Source organism: Budorcas taxicolor, chromosome 4 (genome assembly GCF_023091745.1).
Source record: "Budorcas taxicolor isolate Tak-1 chromosome 4, Takin1.1, whole genome shotgun sequence".
NCBI classification, from domain to species: Eukaryota; Metazoa; Chordata; class Mammalia; order Artiodactyla; family Bovidae; genus Budorcas; species Budorcas taxicolor.
The window spans coordinates 105201982-105222889 of record NC_068913.1 but is presented as its reverse complement, the minus strand read 5'-3'; the positions used below and the strand labels follow the sequence as shown (position 1 = coordinate 105222889).

General features: G+C 44.7%; 1 protein-coding gene and 1 long non-coding RNA gene across 2 annotated transcripts in view; one reads left to right on the top strand and one right to left on the bottom strand.

Moving 5' to 3' along the window:
• LOC128046432 (uncharacterized) overlaps positions 1–20908 on the bottom strand; it is a 49864-nt gene that overhangs the window by 8090 nt on the left and 20866 nt on the right. The window contains exons 3-4 of the long non-coding RNA XR_008199258.1: positions 5795–5899; positions 4016–4067 (exon numbers count right to left, since the gene is read on the bottom strand). This is a non-coding gene — a long non-coding RNA (uncharacterized LOC128046432). The remainder of the gene's footprint in view (positions 1–4015; positions 4068–5794; positions 5900–20908) is intronic.
• Positions 1113–20908, top strand: part of KDM7A (lysine demethylase 7A) — a 69576-nt gene continuing 49780 nt past the window's right edge. The window contains exon 1 of the mRNA XM_052638512.1: positions 1113–1306. Within this exon, the coding sequence (XP_052494472.1) occupies positions 1113–1306 (194 nt within the window). The remainder of the gene's footprint in view (positions 1307–20908) is intronic.

Here is a 20908-nt window from a genome sequence, read left to right as displayed (position 1 = left end):
CAATGTTCCATAATTCTTAACATCCAACTCGCCTAATTATGATACCAAGGCAATCCATTCCTATTGGATGTGTTAGCTGTTTTTATTATCAGTCTCATCATTCAAAATTATTTATTAGTGGCCTATTATCTGCCAAGTCCCGTATTACCGTTTTTCTAATAGTCCCTTTCCGACGTGTCACTGTCACTTAGAACTTTATTCCTGTTTTCCAAACTTGGAACTCATCTAAGTATTCGCATCTAAGTCGTGTTGTTTATAAGCACGCCAGATTCCTCTCCGGTCCTTTCTCCACCCACCACATTTCAAGACTGGCTCCTCTCCGCTCCCAGACATTAAATGAATTCCTCTTGGGAACAACCTCCTTCACCTACCAGTGGCTCCATCAACACTACATTCCTGGCTGGTCGGTGGGAATTCGGGTGGGACGTCTTTGGAAGTTGGAAGCCCCTCAACAGGACTTAAGCAGATCGTTGTGCTGTTAACCCTCGGCTCGGACCTGCGGAGGTTAATTAATTTAAGATACTCCCGGGGTCGGGAGGTGGCCCCGGCGGGGCTTTAATTTCCTCGGGTCCCGGGTCCATGGCACAGACGTAGCGCGCCGCTTTCCACTGCGCAGGAACTTCCCCGGCCTCCGCGGTCACTCAGAAACGCCGGAGCCGGCCGTTCGCACGCACCCGCCGCCCTCCTCCCGGGGCCGCGCGCCCCGCGCCGCCGCGCGTGTCCTCAGGGAGCCTCTGCTTCCCTCCGCCTCCCTCGCCCCGCGTGCCCTTCAGCGAGTCTCCCTCCGCCCGGTCGACGCGAGCGGAGCGGGCGCGCGCGCCGGGCGGCAGAACGACGTGCGCGACACGCGCGGCCTCGCGCGGAGCGCCGGAAGGAGCCGGGCTCGGTCCCCTCGCGGCGTGCGCGCGCCGCCGCCCGCCGCCCGCCCCCTCCGGGCCCGGCTGCGGCCTCGCGCGCGCGCACTGAGACGCTGCCGCCGCCGCCGCCGCCGCCGCCGCCGCCGCGGCTGCTGCTCCGGCTGCTGCGGGAGGCGGCGCTGGCTGGCGGCTGCGCTCGCTCCAGTCTGCAAGCGGAGCAGCGAGCGAGCGTGTGTGTGTGTGTGTTTTTTAAAGATGGCCGGAGCGGCGGCGGCGGTGGCCGCGGGAGCAGCAGCTGGAGCCGCCGCGGCAGCCGTGTCGGTGGCGGCTCCGGGCCGGGCCTCGGCAGCCCCGCCGCCCCCGCCGGTGTACTGTGTGTGCCGGCAGCCGTACGACGTGAACCGCTTCATGATCGAGTGCGATATCTGCAAGGACTGGTTCCACGGCAGGTAAATAAACCTCCTCCAGCCCCGCCGCCGCCGCCGCCGGCCACCGGCCAACCGCCGCCGTCGCCGCGCCGGCAGCTCGCGCCGCCGGCCGCCCGGCCGCCGCGCCGCACCGAGCGCCCACGGGCCCGGGTGCCGAGCCCCCCGGCCCGGGCAGCGGGGCGCGCGGGGCCCCGGGCTCGCCGGGCGCCGGGCGGGCTTAGAGGGGGCTGGTGGGATCGCCCGGCCGGCCGAAGAGTCGCCACAACAAACGGGAACAAAGGGGACCGGCCGAGAAGTTGGCAGGGGGGTACCGGGGCGAGGGGACGCGGCCGGGGCAGGCGCCAGCGGAGGCGGCGGGCGGAGCGCCGGCCCGGCCCGGCCCGCCGTGCCCGCAGCCCGGCCGCCGCCCCGCCCGGCCGGGGCTCCCGGCCCGGAGTCGCCACCCGGCCGGCCGCCCTGCCCGACCGGCCGCCGCTCCTTCCTTCCGGGCGGCGAGCGGTCGGCCCCGACCCGGGGGTCTCCAGAAATTGCCTCCTCGCCTCCGCCGCCCGCCCGCCCGCGGGTCGCGGTCGCGCCCCCTTCCCCGGGCTTTTTATCAAACTTCCTCGGCCGTGGGGCGCTGGGACGGGGGCGTCGGCAGCGCCGGCCCGGCGGGGCTCCAGCGGAGTAAACAGAGCAACAGATGAGGAGGCACTTGCGGGGACTCGAGAGAGATGCCAGTCGGAAGTTCGGGCCGGGGGTCCCGGGCGGGACCGCGGGCGGCTCGGGTCTCGGCCCCCAGCCGCCGGAGCGGCTCAGCCCGTCCCGGCGCGGGTGGAGCGGATGGAGTGGGCAGCGGGCCCCGAAGGGACAGCCTCGCGCCCGCAACCCCCCGCGGCCGCCCCCGCGCCGCGGCTCAAACTTTGTTACAAAGAGTGAAACGTCCCCAATCGCCCGAGGGGACGGCGACCGGGGGCCGGCGACTGGGGGGGCCAGCGCCCGGGGCGCCTGGTGAGGGCGAACTTTGGCCGGCCGGTGGGGACTTCGGGGCGGGTGGCGGGGGCGGCGAGCGTCGCCCTCTGCCTCGGCCGCCGCCTGGGTCTCGGGTTTGACGTTTGTGAGAGCTCGGGCCGCCCCCGCCGCCGAGCCGCCGACTCGTGTGTTTTGTAATCAAAGTGTGAGGCTAATAAAGGGCGGCGCCACAGCCTCTTGACTCCGGCGTGGGAGGGATTCGCAGGCATTTAAACAAAGAAACTAGTTGAGGTTGGGCTCCCCAAGTCCTTATTTGGGTGTTGTGGCAAGGCCTGCGGTCACTTTTAGGTGAAGCAGGTTTCCCGAGCCCCGTTTCGGGGTGTTTCTGGGCGAGAGTACGCTCGCGGGTAATAGCAGATATGGTGACTGTGATTGTAGGAAGTGTCCTTTGATTGACAGCAGGACATTTAAATGCAGCCTCCGCTCCCCCCCCTCCCCAATTTTGCAGAAACACTACACGACCAGGCCAGATGTCTTGGTCTCCCTCTACTGGCCCTGGGAGAGAAAACCAGTCCACGGACAGCGTTCCTGTCAGTGTTGAGCGCTGGGTACAGTTAGTTTTACTTAATTTTCAAGTACAGCTAGTTTTACTTGATCCGTTTTCAGGTTGCCTAATTCTGACAGCAACAACAGAAAGAGAGTAAAACCAAAAAATTGTCAACGTAAAAGTAAGACAGCGTCCTTGCTTTGTATAGCAGATCCTCTTTTCACAGTCTGGTGTATGCTGGAAGTGTTATTACAGCATAACCGCTTGTAATTAAAAACAAATTCTCTGAAGTTTTTTTTCCTTACTTGGAACCGATGCTTTTCCTATATTTTTGTTGTACGTAAAACTGAAATAGGAAGATACAAGTCTTGCCAGTTCTATCTCTATATCCTCTTTTCCCATCATGCGCAACCAGAATAGAGATGATCCAGAAATCTAGGTTCCCTGCAGAATAAATCCCGAATCCCTGGTGATTATGCAGATACTTATTTTTTCAAAGAACTGTTTTAGCTGCATAAGAAATTTACCCCGTTGTACAATGTAGAGGTTTGGTAGGTTAATAAATTTTAGACTGGAATTTTATTTATCTTAATTTAGGTAACACTATAACGGTGAAAAGCTGCAGGTAGTTTATGAGGACTCCTGTTAATACATTTAAGTATTAAATTTGTAAACAGAAAAGGTTGAAGGGAAAACAGGGCGTGCATGAAGGAGGGAGAGCAGGGGTGTGGGCTGCTTTGTCACATGAATTTCTGTGACTTTGTATTTGTGGAGATGACTTTGAAAAATGTTTTTTTGAACCCAGGGCTTTTTTGACCAGCAATCCTTGAGAACTTAATGTGATTCAGATGTCAAAAGTTAGAAAATTTAGTGATACATAATGCCCTATGGTACAAAAGTAGTATCTCATTAACAAGTTTAACTGAATGAAATATTGGTAATTTGGGGTCCATATGTTTTTCTTGTAATCAATATTTACTCTGTTTATTGTACCACAAGTGAATGGTTTATTGAACAGAGCAAAATGTTCTTATGTATTAATTATTAAACAGATGTCATTTGCTTATGTGAGAATTGGCCACTAAAATACCATGGTGTATCTTTAATCCTGGAGAAGGAAATGGCAGCCCACTCCAGTAGTCTTGCCTGGAGAATCCCATGGACAGAGGAGCCTCGTAGGCTACAGTCCATGGGGTCTCAAGAGTGGAACACGACTGAGCAGCTAAGCTTACCTGTCTTTAATCCCCATGCTCAACTTTCCTTTGGTTTCCAGGGATGGTCCATCTGCAGAAGAGAAAGAAAGCATAGGAGAAAGGATACAGCGGATTATCTCTACCTGGAAAACTTCTTGATACTTTTATTTTTTCAAGTAGAAAAAATTTTTTAATCTCAAGGAGTCAGTGAATTTTGGTATGAATTTGGGTTTACTCTGTCTGGAGTTCCTGGCATCTGGAAATCCAAAAAGGTTTTGCCCTAAATTATCCTGACTGGGAAGACCTTTCTTGAGGCTTTTTAGTCAGGCATGAGGTCAGATGGAGCCAGCTTCCTCCAAGTTTGAGGCTTTTGAACTTTGATTGCGTCCTTAGTGTTTAGGAATTCCTGTTCCTCAAGTCTACCTAAGCCTTCTCCGAAAATAAGAGGGAAAAAGAATATGGGTCCAGGGAGGAAAAGAATATGGGTCCAGTAAACCAGTAATTGATACCCTGGGGGTGGTGAGCTGAGGAATTAACAGGACTTTCCTGGGCAGGGTTCTTCCAACCTGGAGATGGAGTTCTTCCTCTGAGTCCTTAGTGGAAGTAAGACAATGGAGAACTTTCTTGACAATGCCCTTCCCCCTAATCTCTAAGCTAGATGTCTTTCCATAGTGCGTTTATATCATCCTATGCAGAATTGAGGAAATGGCAACCCACTTGAGTACTCTTGCCCAGAAACTCCCATGGACGGAGGAACCTGGTAGGCTGCAGTCCATGGGGTCACAAAGAGTTGGACACGACTGACTTCACTTTTCACTTATGCAGAATTGCATCGTTGCCCTAATTCAGTTGTATTATAATGTCTTTTCTCTCCCTGTTATAATGTAAATACCTTTATTTGCTAGTCTTGTTAGTCACATATTCATTTTAACATTTAAGTTATAGGTATGAACTTTTAAAAATAAAACTGGAAAAAATAAAACTGGGATTTTATGCATTCTACTGTTTCCTGTCATTTATCAATGTTTACTTTTTCTGTATCTTTAATGTTCTTGAAAAACATTTTCAGTGGCTGCACAGAGCTTAATTTCATGGAAGTACAATGCACTTCAAAATCATTCCCCTCTTATTAGTTTTTTACTTTGTTTACAACTTCTTGTATTTCCTAATGATGGATGGTTGACAGCCTTCTAAACAAACCAATTGTGAACATTTCTAATCATTTCCTTAGAATAAATCAAGTGAGTTTTAACACATGTAAAACACTTAGAAGACGATCTGGGCCATGTAAATACTCAATAGGAAATTTCCTTGAAGTAGCATGATTAGTCACAGGGCATAGATATTTTTAGGCTTCTTGTGCCTATTGCCAGATTGTCTTCCAGAAAGGTTATTTCAGTTTATACTCTTACCCACTGCCCACTTTTCCTGGATTCTCACTAAGGTATTATTATTAACCATTACCACCCCCTCCCCCCAAAAATCCTCAAACAAAAAATGTTGCATTCTTCAGATAATGGAATATTTCCACCAAATGACATACCCATGAACCCAGAAAACCATTCATGGCAGCACTGTTCCTATTATCTTCAAATGGGAACAGCTTAGATATCATCAATACTTGATTATGTAAATTGTGGCATAGTCATAAAATGGAATGCTACTTAGCCTTAAAGAAGGACTGTACTCCTGATGTGTGTAGCGACGTGGGTGGATCCCATGGATATAAAGTCGAATAAAGGAAGACAGGTTTGATTCTCCGTCTGTGAAGTTCCAGTGCAGGCATAATTGGGCGATAGAAGTCAGACTGGTACTTACCTCTCCAGGGGTGTTTCCTGAGAGGAGGCAGAAGGGTGCTTCTGAGGTGCAGGAAATGTTCCGTATCTTGGTCATAGTTGTATACAGGTGGAAAAGTTCACTGATCTGCATACGCATTGAAGATTTTTTAAAACTTAATTACATTTCAAATATTAAAATGAAAAGTATAAAGAAATAAAAATTTGCCAGTTTGCATCTAATTCACACTGTAACCTTGCTGGATAAGTGTTGTTGTTATCTCCATTTTATAGATGAGGAGTCTGAGGGTTGAGAGGCCAGTAACTTCCCCAGGGTTGCAGAGCTAGAAGGTCATAGAGCGAGGTCTGAACTCCGCCTCTGTCCTGGGGTGGTGGATGTGCTGGGGTGGTGGTGTAGGTAAACAGATGTGACATGGTTCCATAGAAGTACATCTGTAAACATCTTCCTTATTTTTCTTTATTACAATTATTTTCTGTGGCGTAAATAGCCAACACATAGTATTTTGTAATTTTATTTCATCTCTTGTTCCTGACACAAGGGATTGCCTCTTGGGTTTTATCAAGTATGCTGTTGGCTTTGGCCCAATTTGCAGTATGCCTGGCGCTGTTCTTGGTGCTAGAAATACAGTGGTGAGTAAAGCAAAGTCCTTGGTCTCCTGTAACATATTCTATGGAAATGGCAACCCGCTCCAATATTCTAGCCTGGGAAATCCCATGGACAGAGGAACCTGGTGGGCTGCAGTTCGTGGGGTTGCAGAGAGTCAGGTACAGCTGAGCGCACTTGCACAGGGGTGGCGGGGAGGGGGGATAGATGAACAGATACACATGACGAAAGAATGTTTAGTGCTGTGAAGAGAAACTGAGTTAGAAGAGAAAGGACTGGGAGTAGTACAAGTCTGCATTCGTATCGTGTGATTATGGAAGGTTTTGAGAAAGACACTGGAATGCTAAAAAATGTTGGATTTCACTCGGAGCAGATAGTCAAATATTTTGAGTGGAGGAATAAACCGTTTGACTTAACCTTGAAAAGATTCACTCTGGCTGCGGCATGGAGAAAAGACTGGAGAGAGGGGAGGCAAAGGTGACAGGGAGACGAGCAAGAAAGCCACTGTGATAATCCAGGTGAGAGAGGATTTAGGATGTTTGAGTGGGTTTTGGTAATTTACACAGGTCCTATATTAATTTTTATTCCTGAAGTTTGAATGAATGAAGAGCCTGGTTTGTGCGGATAGAAGCATGTTACCAAGAATGATGGTGTTGGATAGGAAGGAGGTTCCCAGCTACTCACTGTGGAGTCCTGGGAACTTACTCAAACAGTTAAACTGAATGCTTCACCAGCGCTAGGTGCTGTTCTAACTGCGTTAGCTCTGTTAACTACCTCATCTAACTCTCACTGTAACCTTGCTGGATAAGTGTTGTTGTTATCTCCATTTTACAGATGAGGAGTCTGAGGGTTGAGAGGTCAGTAACTTTCCCAGGGTTGCAGAGCTAGGTCATAGAGTGAGGTCTGAACTCCGCCTCTGTGCTGGGTGGTGGTGTAGGTAAACAGATGTGACATGGTTCCATAGAAATACATCTGTAAACATCTTCCCTATTTTTCTTTATTGCAATTAATTTCTGTGGCATACATAGGTTTAAAATAATCGTAACTGCCTTGGGAATAAAAGTTACTTGAAAATTTTTATAATTAATTGTTTCATCCTTCTTATAATGGACTTCTTATTGGAGTGTATTTTGATTTTTCTTAATGTCAAGGTTAAGTTCAGTTCAGTCACTCAGTCGTGTCCGACTCTTTGCAACCCCGTGAATCGCAGCACGCCAGGCCTCCCTGTCCATCACCAGCTCCCGGAGTTCACTCAGACTCACGTCCATCGAGTCCATGATGCCATCCAGCCATCTCATCCTCAGTCGTCCCCTTCTCCTCCTGCCCCCAGTCCCTCGCAGCATCAGAGTTTTTTCCAGTGAGTCAACTCTTCGAATGAGGTGGCCAAAGTACTGGAGTTTCAGCTTTAACATCATTCCTTCCAAAGAATTCCCAGGGCTGATCTCCTTTAGAATGGACTGGTTGGGAATTACTTTTAAAATTGGTTTTATATACATTTCTGCTTAATGATCAAGTCTTTTAGTATTAAAAACATACTATGTGAACATGTATCATCTCCCTGTAAGAGACAAAAAGTCTATTTATTGAATTTCTCAATATCTTTTTTTTTTGTTGTGACTGTTTATTGTAGGAGAATATATGAGTATTTGCTTCATATGTTTCACTTACAATAGTAATTATGCATACATGCTCAGTGTTGCTTTTTGAACGAAAATATGTTGTGAAATGGAGTCATATAATGCTTAGCGACACTAACATATAGTTCTTCCATCAAGCTTTAAAAAATTTTAAACTGTTAGTTTGGGGGCAGATTTCTGCTTGGTTTGCTCTCATATCTTGTGTTCTTAGGCATGAAATTGAGTTTACTGATCACCAAGGGGAAGAATGCCTTTATATTTGATGGTCTGATGTGGTGGAGCTCAAGAATAAGAATAGAACAGGTGTAAAGGAATTTGATTATAAAGTGAGCTTTGGCTGGTTTGAGCAGTTGAAACACCACAATAACTTGCACAGCTTTTGAGCAGTAGGTCGGTTCTGATGTTGCAGCTGCTACCAAGTGTCTAATTATTTTTGGAAGTTACGTTTTATTGTTGTAGTGATTGCTTACTTACTTTTATATTAATTGCAGTGTGAGTTAGTGGTAACTTCTATGATTTTTGTATGTATTTGTGTGAGCCCTGGTTCCTTTTATTGGAGAATGGTTGTTAGAAACCAAGGTCTGGCACTTTGTGGACTCATTACTTCTAGGCCTTCTCAGTGGACAGAGCTAGGAAATACTCTGGTCATACATGGGCACACACATATGTGTGTTTGCGTCTATCTGTATTAAGACTCTAAAATTTTATAATATCTTTGATTCTAATCTAACATCACAGAGTTCATTTTAACCTTCCCCTATCCTTACTTATAACTTTGTTGACTAACAGATGTGCGGTTCTCGTTATCTACAATATGTAATTTACTTATTTCTTCAGTCCTAGTGTATACATAAAGTATGGCAACCCGCTCCAGTACTCTTGCCTGGAGAATCCCATGGAGGGAAGAGCCTGGTGGGCTACAGTCCATGGGGTCGCAAAGAGTCGGACACGACTGAGCGACTTCACTTTCACTTTCAATCCTAGTGTATACATAAAGTACATAAAATAGTTCTCAAATGGCTGACCTATACACTTCTGAGAAATGCAGTTTGCTAAGTAGATTCTAGTATCTGTGTAGTGTTTGGTTTTTTTGTCTTTAGCTTTATAGCCTTATATCTAGGCATAAGACCGTTTTCCAAAGTTACCTTAGTTCTTTTCTTTTACTGCCGTTTCCTTCTCCAGAGGATCTTCCCGACCCAGTGATCGAACCCGGGTCTCCCGCATTGCAGGCAGATACTTTAGCCTCTGAGCCACCAGGGAAGCCGCCTTTTACTTTAGTGTGTTATTTGTTTGTAACATGGTTAGGTTTATTTGTCAGGCTTCCCTTGAGGCTCAGCTGGTGAAGAATCTGCCTACAGTGCGGGAGACCTGGGTTCGATCCTTGGGTTGGGAAGATCCCCTGGAGAAGGGAAGGGCTACTGACGCCAGTTTTCTGCCCTGGAGAATTCCATGGACTGTATAGTCCATGTTGTCGCTAAGAGTCGATGTGACTGAGCTGAGCGACTTTCACTTAGGTTTATTTGTTACTGTTTATATTGCATTCTGGATTCCTCCTCTGTCCTTGTTGGTTTTGATTGTTGGTGTGTATTTTGAGAATGCCAGAAGTTATTTGAAAAGGTATACTCAGAAGTGTCAATGCCCCCTCCACTCCTCCTGCCCCTCCCCGTCCCCCGTCTCCCCGTCCCCATGAATAATCAGTCTCTTTCAGTGTGAAGTTTTTGTTTGTTTTCTCACAAAACAAGCAGATCCATGTGTATTTTCTCACATCTGCTTTTTTTTTTTACACAAAGTGTATCATACAATAAATACTCTCTTGCTTTTTTTTTTTTTTTTACTTTGACAGTGTATACTGAAGATCACTCATGTGATTTTGTGGAGCTCTTTATTCTTTTTAACAGCTGTATGGTACTCCTTTGTGTGGATACACCCTGATCTATTTATCCATTTTCTTGTGTATGGGCATCTAGGTGGTTTTTATGATTACAGTAATGAGTAACTTTGTGCATATGTATTTTCATTTTAATGGAAGTATATCTCCAGGTTAGAATGAGTGCATTGTTTTGTCAGGTTCCCCAGATTCCTCTCCTGAATGGTTGGACTACTTTTTGTTCCCACCATCAGTGTAGGAGAGTTCCACTTTCTCCACATTCTTGGCATCAGGACCTGTTGTCATATTTTTAATCTTTGCCAATCTAAGAGGTGAAAAATGGTGTCCATGTTTTTATTTGCATATCTCTAAAAATTACAGATGAATTTGAACAATTTTTCATGGGACTCAGGGCCATTTTCTTTTTCCCTTTTTTTTTTTTTTTTTTTAAGAATCATCTGTTTATATATTCTGAGAGTCCCAAGCATGGTTAATGGAAACTAGTTGAATGTTAAGATTCTTTCAGTGGGTTGGTTTGTCATTCAGTTGGATGTTGCTAGCCACCACGATAGTCTTGGCTTTAATTTTAATTTTTGTGTTTTTTTTTTTTTTTTAAGAAAATTTCAGACGTAAACAGAAATAAACAGAACAGTATAATGGGCTCCCAGATAGCATCACTCTACTTTCAGTTCAGTTCAGTCGCTCAGTCGTGTCTGACTCTTTGCGACCCCATGAATTGCAGCACTCCAGGCCTCCCTGTCCATCACCAACTCCCGGAGTTCACTCAAACTCACGTCCATCCACTCCACTTTAATGATTAACAATTCATTCATGACCAATCTTGTTTCATTTAACCCTGCCCTTATTTCCCTTGCACTTGGTGTTATTTTTAAGTCAACTTGGGGTGTATCATTATATCTGTGACTATTTTAGCACATATATCTCTTAAGATAAGGCCTCTTCTAAGGAAAACTACAATAAATGGTAAATCTTGGTACTATATTAATAGTTTGCATTGAAGTCCAAGTAAGGTCCACACATTTGATTTGTTGTATCATTGGTTCTCAGCTGGATGGGATGCTGCCTCCCAAGGGACACGAGGCAGTGTCTGGAGACATTTGTTATCTTGGCAGGGGGTGGGTGGAGCTGTTGCAAGCATGTCATAGGAGAGGGCAGGTATGCTGCTGAACATCACGCACAGAGCAGCCCCGTAAGGAAGAGTTCAATTCAGTTCAGTTCAGTTGCTCAGTCGTGTCCGACTCTTTGTGACCCCATGAATTGCAGCACGCCAGGCCTCCCTGTCCATCACCAACTCCTGGAGTTTACTCAAACTCATGTCCATCGAGCTGGTGATGCCATCTAGCCATCTCATCCTCTGTCGTCCCCTTCTCCTCCTGCCCCCAATCCCTCCCAGCATCAGAGTCTTTTCCAGTGAGTCAACTCTTTGCATGAGGTGGCCAAAGTACTAGAGCTTCAGCTTTCCCATCAGTCCTTCCAATGAACACCCAGGGCTGATCTCCTTTAGAATGGACTGGTTGGATCTCCTTGCAGTCCAAGGGACTCTCAAGAGTCTTCTCCAACACCACAGTTCAAAAGCATCAATTCGTTGGCACTCAGCTTTCTTCACAGTCCAACTCTTGCATCCATACATGACCACTGGAAAAACCATAGCCTTGACCAGACAGACCTTTGTTGGTAAAGTAATGTTTCTGCTTTTCAATATGCTATCTAGGTTGGTCATAACTTTTCTTCCAAGGAGTAAGCGTCTTTTAATTTCATGGCTGTAGTCACCATCTGCAGTGATTTTGGAGCCTCCCAAAATAAAGTCTGACACTGTTTCCACTGTTTCCCCATCTATTTGCCATGAAGTGACCAGATGCCATGATCTTCGTTTTCTGAATGTTGAGCTTTAAGCCAACTTCTTCACTCTCCTCTTTCACTCTCATCAAGAGCGTTTTTAGTTCCTCTTCACTTTCTGCCATAAGGGTGGTGTCATCTGCATATCTGAGGTCATTGATAATTTCTCCCAGCAATCTTGATTCCAGCCTGTGCTTCTTCCAGCCCAGAGTTTCTCATGATGTATTCTGCATATAAGTTAAATAAGCAGGGTGACAATATACAGCCTTGACGTACTCCTTTTCCTATTTGGAACCAGTCTGTTGTTCCTTGTCCAGTTCTAACTGTTGCTTCCTGACCTGCATATAGGTTTCTCAAGAGGCAGGTCAGGTGGTCTGGTATTCCCATCTCTTTTCAGAATTTTCCACAGTGTATTGTAATCCACACTGTCAGCTAGTCCTAAATGTCAATAGTCCTGCTGTTGGAAAACCCTGATTTGTCGGTTTTGCTCATGTTTCTCTTTTTTCCTTTGCGATTTATTTCTTGCAGAAAGTGGTTGTTTATCCACTTTCTGGAATTTGCTTATCATATCCCTGTAGTATCTCTCAACATGTTCCTCTCTTCCCTGTAAATTGATAGTTGGAGCTAGAAGATCTTGATCTGATTTCAGGTATTTTTTCCCCCCAAGAGTATTTTATGAATGGATGGTATAGTCTTCTATCAGGAGGAATGAAATGTCTGGTTGTTTCTATTTTTGTTATGTTTGCTGCCATTGGTCAATGCCAGTATCCATTCATTTGTTCATTAGCAGTTGCAAAATGATATTTGAATTATAAAATTTCTTCTTCATTTATTAGCTGGAGTACTTTTATAACGAGAAAACTTCCCTTTGTCTACTCCTTTGGTTACCTAGTGGTACCGTTTATATAGGAGAGGCAGATTTAAATGCTTGATTCTTTCCCTTAATCACTAGTTTTGAAATTAATTGGCTCATTAGCATCTTCTATTGGTATTAAAGGAAAAAATTCAATGTAAAGTATGTATTAGTTTTGAGCAATGTGAAGTAAAATGACTCTTAAAAAAGGTCCATATCACCTTTGACCACATAACTTGTAACTAAAAAACAGAAAACTTCCAAAATCTGCTAAGCAATTCAAGCAGTATAGAAAGATAGAAAAATGAAAAGTGGAAGTGTCTTGTCTCCTTCCTACAGTCCCCTTTTCCCAGTGGGACATACCATTAACAATTTTGAATTTCTATCCAGATGGAAGGGGTCATATGGTATACATGGTTTTGTACCTTGTTCTTCTTAATTTTTAAAAATATTCCAGTGGTCTAGGAGAGCTTTTCACATCAGCATATACAGATATCTCATGCTTTTTAATGGCTCCATAGAATTCCATTCTGTGGATTTACCATAATTTACCTGCTTCTCTGTTGATGAATTCTTCAGCTGGTTTCTCTCTCTCTCTCTCTTTTTTTTTTTTAGTACTTAACAGTGCTGTGATGTATATGTATACATTTTTGTGTTTATCTTTATTCTTGATAAGCATTTAGGTACATTTTTAAGTTCCTAGCATTATACATCCTGAAATTGTTTTTAGCTGTGAAAGTCGCTCAATTGTGTCTGACTCTTTGTGACCCCGTGGACTATACAGTCCATGGAATTCTTTAGGCCAGAATACTGCAGTGGGTAGCCTATCCCTTCTCCAGGGGATCTTCCCAACCCAGGAATCGAACTGGGGTCTTCTGCATTGCAGGCAGATTCTTTACCAGCTGAGCTACCAGGGAAGCCCACTTATTTAAAGCTGTAACCCTATTTAAAATTTGTTTTCTAAAGAGACTTTTGATTAAAGACAGAAAGGGTAAGGAGCACTTGTAGTGAAATACAAGTTTGATAAACATACTAACTATGCAAATGTAAGATACTTCTTTATCAGAGCTATAAGTTGCATTGTTAGAGGAAACACAATGACATATCCAATGTTTATTTTAGGGGTAGGGGGAAGTAAAACTTTCAGAATGCTTTGTGGAGAAGTGTTAAACTTCTCTTCCTTTGTAAAGTGGAAGTATTTTCCTTGAGCTCAAAACACAGGATTTCAAACATAATATCGACTTGTGTTTATCAGTAATTACAGCAGTCTGATATCGTGTTTGATAAATTATGAAACTGCAGAAGCTGGGGAAAGCTACGCCATTGTAGATAATTTGGTGGTTTTGTATGCACAAAAGCTATTCACAGATGAGTGGTCCTGTTTGACAAAGAAATTGGGACATAGTCCACTGTGGTCCTTTTGATTTATGATACTTAAATATTAATAAATGTAAAAAAGAAAATTAAATGGCCCTGGACATCTGTCTGGAAGTCCTGGAGATATTTATACTGCCCAGGAATCTCTGTGACAAGTATGGGGCAAAAGGCATCTTTTGAAGCAGAGACTTTGTGGATGGTTCCCATCGATGACTTGGGAAGCTTTCTGTGGTGGCCGGCCACATGGGGGCCTTCTCTCCAGAGCCTTGTGGGTTCCTGGGACTTTGCTGTTCTCTGTGGCCTCCCTCAGAGCCTCACGGGTCACACATGCTGCGCCATAGACATGTGGCCAGTCTTTTTCACGTCACTGCCTCATGAAGGAGCCTTGGGATGTAAGCTGTCTGCAGATTAAAGGAATTGGAGCTTTTTTACTTAATTTAACTTGTCATAGATCTGACTCATATTCCTCTTACATTCTTCCTATTTTAAGGCCGGCTTTCTGTGTGTCTGGTTCTTGAAGTCACTTTCCTTTTTTTTGCTGGCCTGTCCTTATTTTCTGCATATCGGAGGATCAACATTTCCTTTGATGCCATGGTTACGGGGAGAGCAGAGTCCCTTCTATTTGATTCAGGGACTTCTCTCCTCATGCTCACTTTTCCAGCCATCCAGATGCCAAGTAGTCCGCACTGGGCTCTGCTTGCCTTATTTTCCTCTTCTCTGCTCTCCCCTTGTGGGAGGAGAGCTCAGATGCCCTGCCCTGGGCTTGGGTTCTCATTCCTTGAAACCCGTGTTGGAAATGATGAGCGTTTGGAAGCTCCACAGCCTTTCACACACCCCTCTCCCCCAGGATTGCCTCGTTGGGGCTCCCTGTCGCTTCAGGAGTGTCACCCAGCGGCTCTCTCCACACCTCCTGCCAGCTGCACGGTGCTTTGTTTTTAGCCTTGTCCTGGCTGGAGGGCCGCTGCACGATGCATTCACTGGTTTCGGTGCTTTGAGAGGTTCTCTGTTTCTTTGGACAGGACAGAGGAAGACTGTGGCACAAGTTTCTTAGAACTTAAGGATCAAGTGATGTTAAGATACGCATGATTTTTCGTCTCTCTTCACCACATGAGTGATTTTTGGTCTCCTTGCCACTGTCGCATTGCCAGCTCTCATTGACCACCATCATGGTTTCTGCCGCATCTGCGTAGCACTTGTACTGTTTACTTAATACTTTTCCTTGAAACCACTTTAAATAGATTTTGTTTTTTTTAAATTTAATTTTGTCCTAAACAGTGGTATCTGTTAAATCCTGTGTTTGCAGTGCTTACTACATATTTTAATATTTGTGAGAAAAGATATATTTATTGAGATAAAGAGGCATTATCATTTAAAATGTTTATGTGTAAGATTGTCAGAAGGGTGATGGGTGATTGCCGAAAGGATAATACAGACACAGGTAAAGGATACAGGTTTTGCTAATGGAAGTAAAGGATTGAAGAATTAACCAAATGAGAATGGCTCTGTAAAGCGGAAGGCTCTGCAGAATTCGTCCCATTGGCAGGACAAGCTAACCTGGTCTTCACTTCTCATAGTGATGTCCTGTTGCCAGTGACAGTGCCATCCAGGAACTGGATCCCATCAGGTTCAGCCGTTCTCACGGTGTTGACCGTGCTAGGGTCCTCTGGGTTCCTCTCTGTTTTAATGGTGACCTTGCCTGTCCAGCAGTGTGAGTAACTACTCACAGCCTCGGCACATTCCTCTGTATTTATGGCAAGACTGGATGACTTGTAGATCGGCTGCTCAGGCGGGCCATCTTTCTAGCAGACTTCAAGCCTGCTTGAAATCTATTTATTCATGCATGCATAAGGGTACACTTTGGTAGACCTTGAAGTAGATTAATAAAATGTAGCTAAAGGGTTTGTACACACCCACAGAAAGAAGGGATCCTTAAATGATGAAAAGTAGTGTATCTGTTTTGTCAAAATAGTATATATTCTTCAAATAAGTGACATTTTCCCCTTGAGACGTTTTTTATTGTAGTCGCTGGTTTTGAAGCGTCAGTGCTACACATGTCACATTCAACCATTTGTATGTGAGCCAACGTTTGCTTTAGTTGGAGAGATCTATTTTCAGAAATAGGAAATTTTCTGGAAATGTAATTTCAGGAAGAAAAGGAAACTGCTAAGTCATTGGAGATTATCTGTAGGTGTATTCATTGTAGAAGATCCCATCTCCTTATTCAAGGACTTGACCCCAGCAGTTACCCACTTCCCCAGTATCATTTTTTCCCCCCTCATTAGTGTGCAAATAATATTTAACTTCATTAAAAAATAAACAATCTGACATTCATCCTTTAGTTGCAGCCTCATTTCTTTTCTCCCTTTGTAGTAAAATTCACCAGAAGAGTTGTCTGTGTTCGCTGCCTCCAGCTGTGGCTTTTCTTCCCATCTTTCCTTATTTAGTTGGGGTCCATTCTCTCTGAACCTAGTCCAGTGGGACTGTCATCTCTGCTGCTCCGTTGGAGTAGTTCTTATCAAAGCTAGCGAGTTAACCTGGCTTCTGGAAGATCCCTGTACTGATAGTTGTCGGGCCTCCCCCTTCCTTCCTTCTCCTCATCCTCAGTCCTCATTGCACTTCCTTCTTATCTCCCTGGTCTTTTGTCACTGGAGTGCCACAGGGTTCATTCCTCAGTAGTTCTCTTTTTCTGACATTTATCTGGTCTCACCACTTCAGCTTTCATCTGTGTGTGGGTGATCCCTAAATTTTTATCACCTTTGTAGACCTCTTCCCTGAGGTCTCGTCTTAAATATGTAATCGCCAACTCAGTATCTCTACTTGGATGAATAGTAAGCATCTCATCCTCTAGTGTATCTAAAGTCAAACTCCAGATCTGGCTTCCCAGTCAGCCCTACTCTTTCCACAGTCCTCTTCATCTCAGTTAATGGCCGTTCCTTTGGGCCAGAATCTTTGGAGTCATTCTCGCTTCTTCCCTGGAGAAGGGAATGGCAACCACTCCAGTATTCTTGAGAATTCCATGGATAGAGGAGGCTGGCTACAGTCCAAGGGGTCACAGAGTCAGACTTGACTGAGTGACTCACACTTTCGATTTTCTTCTCGCGTAATCTGCACTAAATTTTCAGCAAAATCCTGTTGGCTCACCTTCAGAATCTCACCGCTTCTCATCATTTCACCTCCCTCTCCTATATAAATTGAGATTGTTGCAGTAGCCTCCTAACTAGTCCTCCTCCTGCCAACACGGAAGCCAGAGTAGTACTTTTAAAATGTCAGATCCTGTGACTCTTCTGCTGGAATCCCACTCAGAGCGGAAGCGTTCCTGTGGCCCATAAGACCCAGCAGATTGTCCCCAACTGTCCGGCATCGTCCCCTGCCACTGCTCCTTCGGGCTGTACCAGCCTCATTTCTGTCTCTCTCCTTCCAGTAAAATGTAAGCTTCGAGAGTGTAGACACTTGGTTTCTTGATTTTATCATTGTTGTGTTTCCAGTGTCCCGAGAGTGCTTTGAATGAGTGAATAGTTGCGCCATAGAAGGCATTTGGGTTCATCTTACACTGTGTGTTCCTCGCTTGGTGGAAGGAAAGCAGATAGTGTCAAGTGTCTGTTTTACCCGTGTACCGTACTGCGGCATACAAACGAATAAACTAATACGGCTGGTACCTCCACCTGCAGAAATCCTTCTTCATTTCATTTTTGTCTCTCGCTGTCCCTGCGTGATCTAATCTCTTCTGCCTTATCCTAGCTTTCTTTGTTTTCCTTCCTCGGGCAAGTAGCCCCCGCCCCCCTTTCCTTAGTGTTTACCCTCCCTCTAGCCATCCCCCCACCCCTCAGCCCTCACCACAGATATGTAAGTATAGCACAACACTTTCCTCTTCAGCAGAAAAAAAAAAATCTCTGGAAATTCCCTGGTCATCACCATAATGTCTTTTCTTCATTCAAAAATAGTTCCTGAAGTGCTACTTTCTCTGTGGAACTTCTCTTAAAATAGCTAAAATATTTTAATCCCTTTTGTCTAAAAGATGATTGCCCTCCTTCCGTCTGCTCCCTGTTTCATTCTTCTGCATCATATCCTGTCTCACAAGGAATTCATGGTAGTGGGCCCAGAGCTGAGGCTGCTCTCAGAGGTGGGACAGAACAGATCTTTACAACCCATCAGCTGTATGTGTGTCTCTGGAACTGGTAGGAATGGTTATTTCTCCCTCTGGAATGTTGCTGAGTTCCCACATGCACAAATCAGTTTTGGATTTCCTCCTCAAGTTGGACAACTTTGTCCTTAATCTTTGTTCAGAAATTAAGTATTAAATATTACTTATTAATTGGTAACTATTAATATTATTTACTTAGTCTATACCTATTTACGTATAATCACTTTATCATATGTATTTGTGTGTGTGTGTAGCATACGCCTTTATTTATTTTAAAAATTAATTATTTTAGTTGGAGGATAATTACAGTATTGTGATGGTTTTTTGCCATACATTGACATGAATCAGCCATGGGTGTACATGTGTCCCCCCATCCTGAACCCCTCCCCGCCTCCCTCCCGACCCCATCCCTCTGGGTTGTTCCAGAGTACCGGCTTTGAGTGCCCTGCTTCATGCATCCAGCTTGCACTGGTCGTCTGTCTCACACATCGTAATGGACATGTTTCAGTGCTGTTCTCTCAAATCATCCCCCCCTTGCCTTCTCCCACAGAGTCCTAAAGTCTGTTTTTTACATCTGGGTGTCTTTTGCTGCCTTGCATATAGGATTGTCATTACTGTCTTTCTAAATTCCATATATACATGTTAATATACAGTTTTTGTGTTTCTCTTTCTGACTGACTTCACTCTGTGTAATAGGCTCCAGTTTCATCCACCTCATCAAAACTGACTGAAATGTGTTCCTTTTTATAGCTGAGTAATATTCCATTGTATATATGTACCACAACTTCTTTATCCATTTGCCTGCTGATGGGCATCTAGGTTGCTTCCATGTCCTGGCTATTATGAACAGTGCTGTGATGAACATTGGGGTACACGTGTCTCTTGCAGTTCTCGTTTCCCCGGTGTGTATGCCCAGCAGTGGGGTGGCTGGGTTGTATGGCAGTTCTGTTACATTTTTTAAGAAATCTGCACACTGTTCTCCATAGTGGCTGTACTAGTTTGCATTCCACCAACAGTGTAGGAGGGTTCCCTTTTCTCCACACCCGTCATATGTATTTTATGTATGTACTTGTTCATTATTCATCACAGAAAGAATGGTGGAGTAATGGACAGAAGGATGAAGAACACAGGGAATGTTAAGATGAGCATGTGTATATGTACAAAGAGTAACCAAATTCAGTATTGCTACACATCAGTTTGGCTCAACTACAGTCCACCCAGGTAGCAGGCTCTCCTGAACCCCACCCATCTCCCCTGGCTTCTGTATTCCCATCTCTGTCTCTCCCAGAGTTTGGGAGAGAGTAAAGGACAGGGAAGCCTGGTACGCTGCAGTCCATGGGGTTGCAAAGAGTCAGACACAACTGAGCAACTGAATAACATCATCATCTCTCTCTCTGTCTCTGTCCCTGTGTTTGGAAAAGCTTCTTGTTGAAAGCACTTGAGAATTGACCTGAGGGCTTGTTCTGGTTCCAGGTGCTCAGCAGCTCACCATGTGAAGCAGGCTTGGAATTCTGGGCAGTTAATGCCTCTGGATAGCCCTTAACCTTTGTTGATTGGGAGACACTGGATAAATATCTTAGCTTCCTCTTCCACTGCTGAGACCACCTGAAGCCCCTTCTGCATGGAGTCATCTTCCAGGTGTCCCCAAAGGGGTAAATACTCCTGAAGGTACCTGCTGTGGCCTCCTCCCCTTCTCTGTCCCCCTTTTCCATTCACCTGCCAGTGCTTCCAGAGATGACCTCCCCTATGGGCACCCCACTCAGATTTGTGTGTCAAGATTTGCTTCTGGGACACTCCAACCTCAGTGGGTTGAAAAGTGTTAATTGAAGAGTGGCCAATCATAAGTAAATGGTCGAAAGATAATTGGATTCAAAAGTAGAGTTTGGATTCCACTTATTGATAGCATGACTATCATATACATTATATGATAATAGACATTATTATGCCTGTATAATAAGAGTGTTTCCATTTACTCATGTCTATGTGCAGATGTTTTGGGACCATGACTCCCAAAGGAGACTGTGAAAGTTGCTTGCTTACTTCCTCGAATAGTTTTCTGGTCCTGCTACCTTAGAAAGATGCCTTGGCTTGGAGTTTCTGTGTGATATGATTTAAATTTGAAACTCTTTTAATTTATTTCTCCCTTCCTTTATTCCTTTTGAATCCCTACTTTTTAAAATGCTAGAAACATTTCATAGTAATAGGTAACCTTTAACCTGGGAACAGCTGCAATGAAGTGTTAACATTTTACAGATTAATGAGCATATAAAAAACTATAGCAATGGCATTGCCATCTTTGGGAAATGTTATAGACTTAAACAAGATTTCCCCCAAGGTTCTACTTGTGAAATGTGGCTGAGTATCCTCAGAAAAGTTACTCAGGAGTTAAAATTCTTTATGTGTCAACGATTTTTAGCAGGATTTTAGCAGTATACTGTCTCTTCTTGATAGAATATCGTACCACTTAATTTTAATGTCTTGATGTCATGGACCTAAGTTGCTCTCTGTGCTCTGAGCTACTGGCATGTGTTGTACAGTTTGTGCGCTGTGTTGCCACAGGTCAAATGGGCATTCATTTAACAGTGTTCCTCTCTTTCCTTGATACATGTTTTTCCTGGTATCTCTTATCTTCTTTAACTGGCCCCTATTGCTGCTTCTGATTTTGTTTTCTTACCTAGAGAAAAACGTAAAGATTTTTGATGGTGAATTCAGTAAGAGGTCTTCTTAAATTGCCCACTCTCATTCTGATACATTGGTGACAACTGGATGGGCCTAGCCAGGAATGGAGTCTAGCAATGCG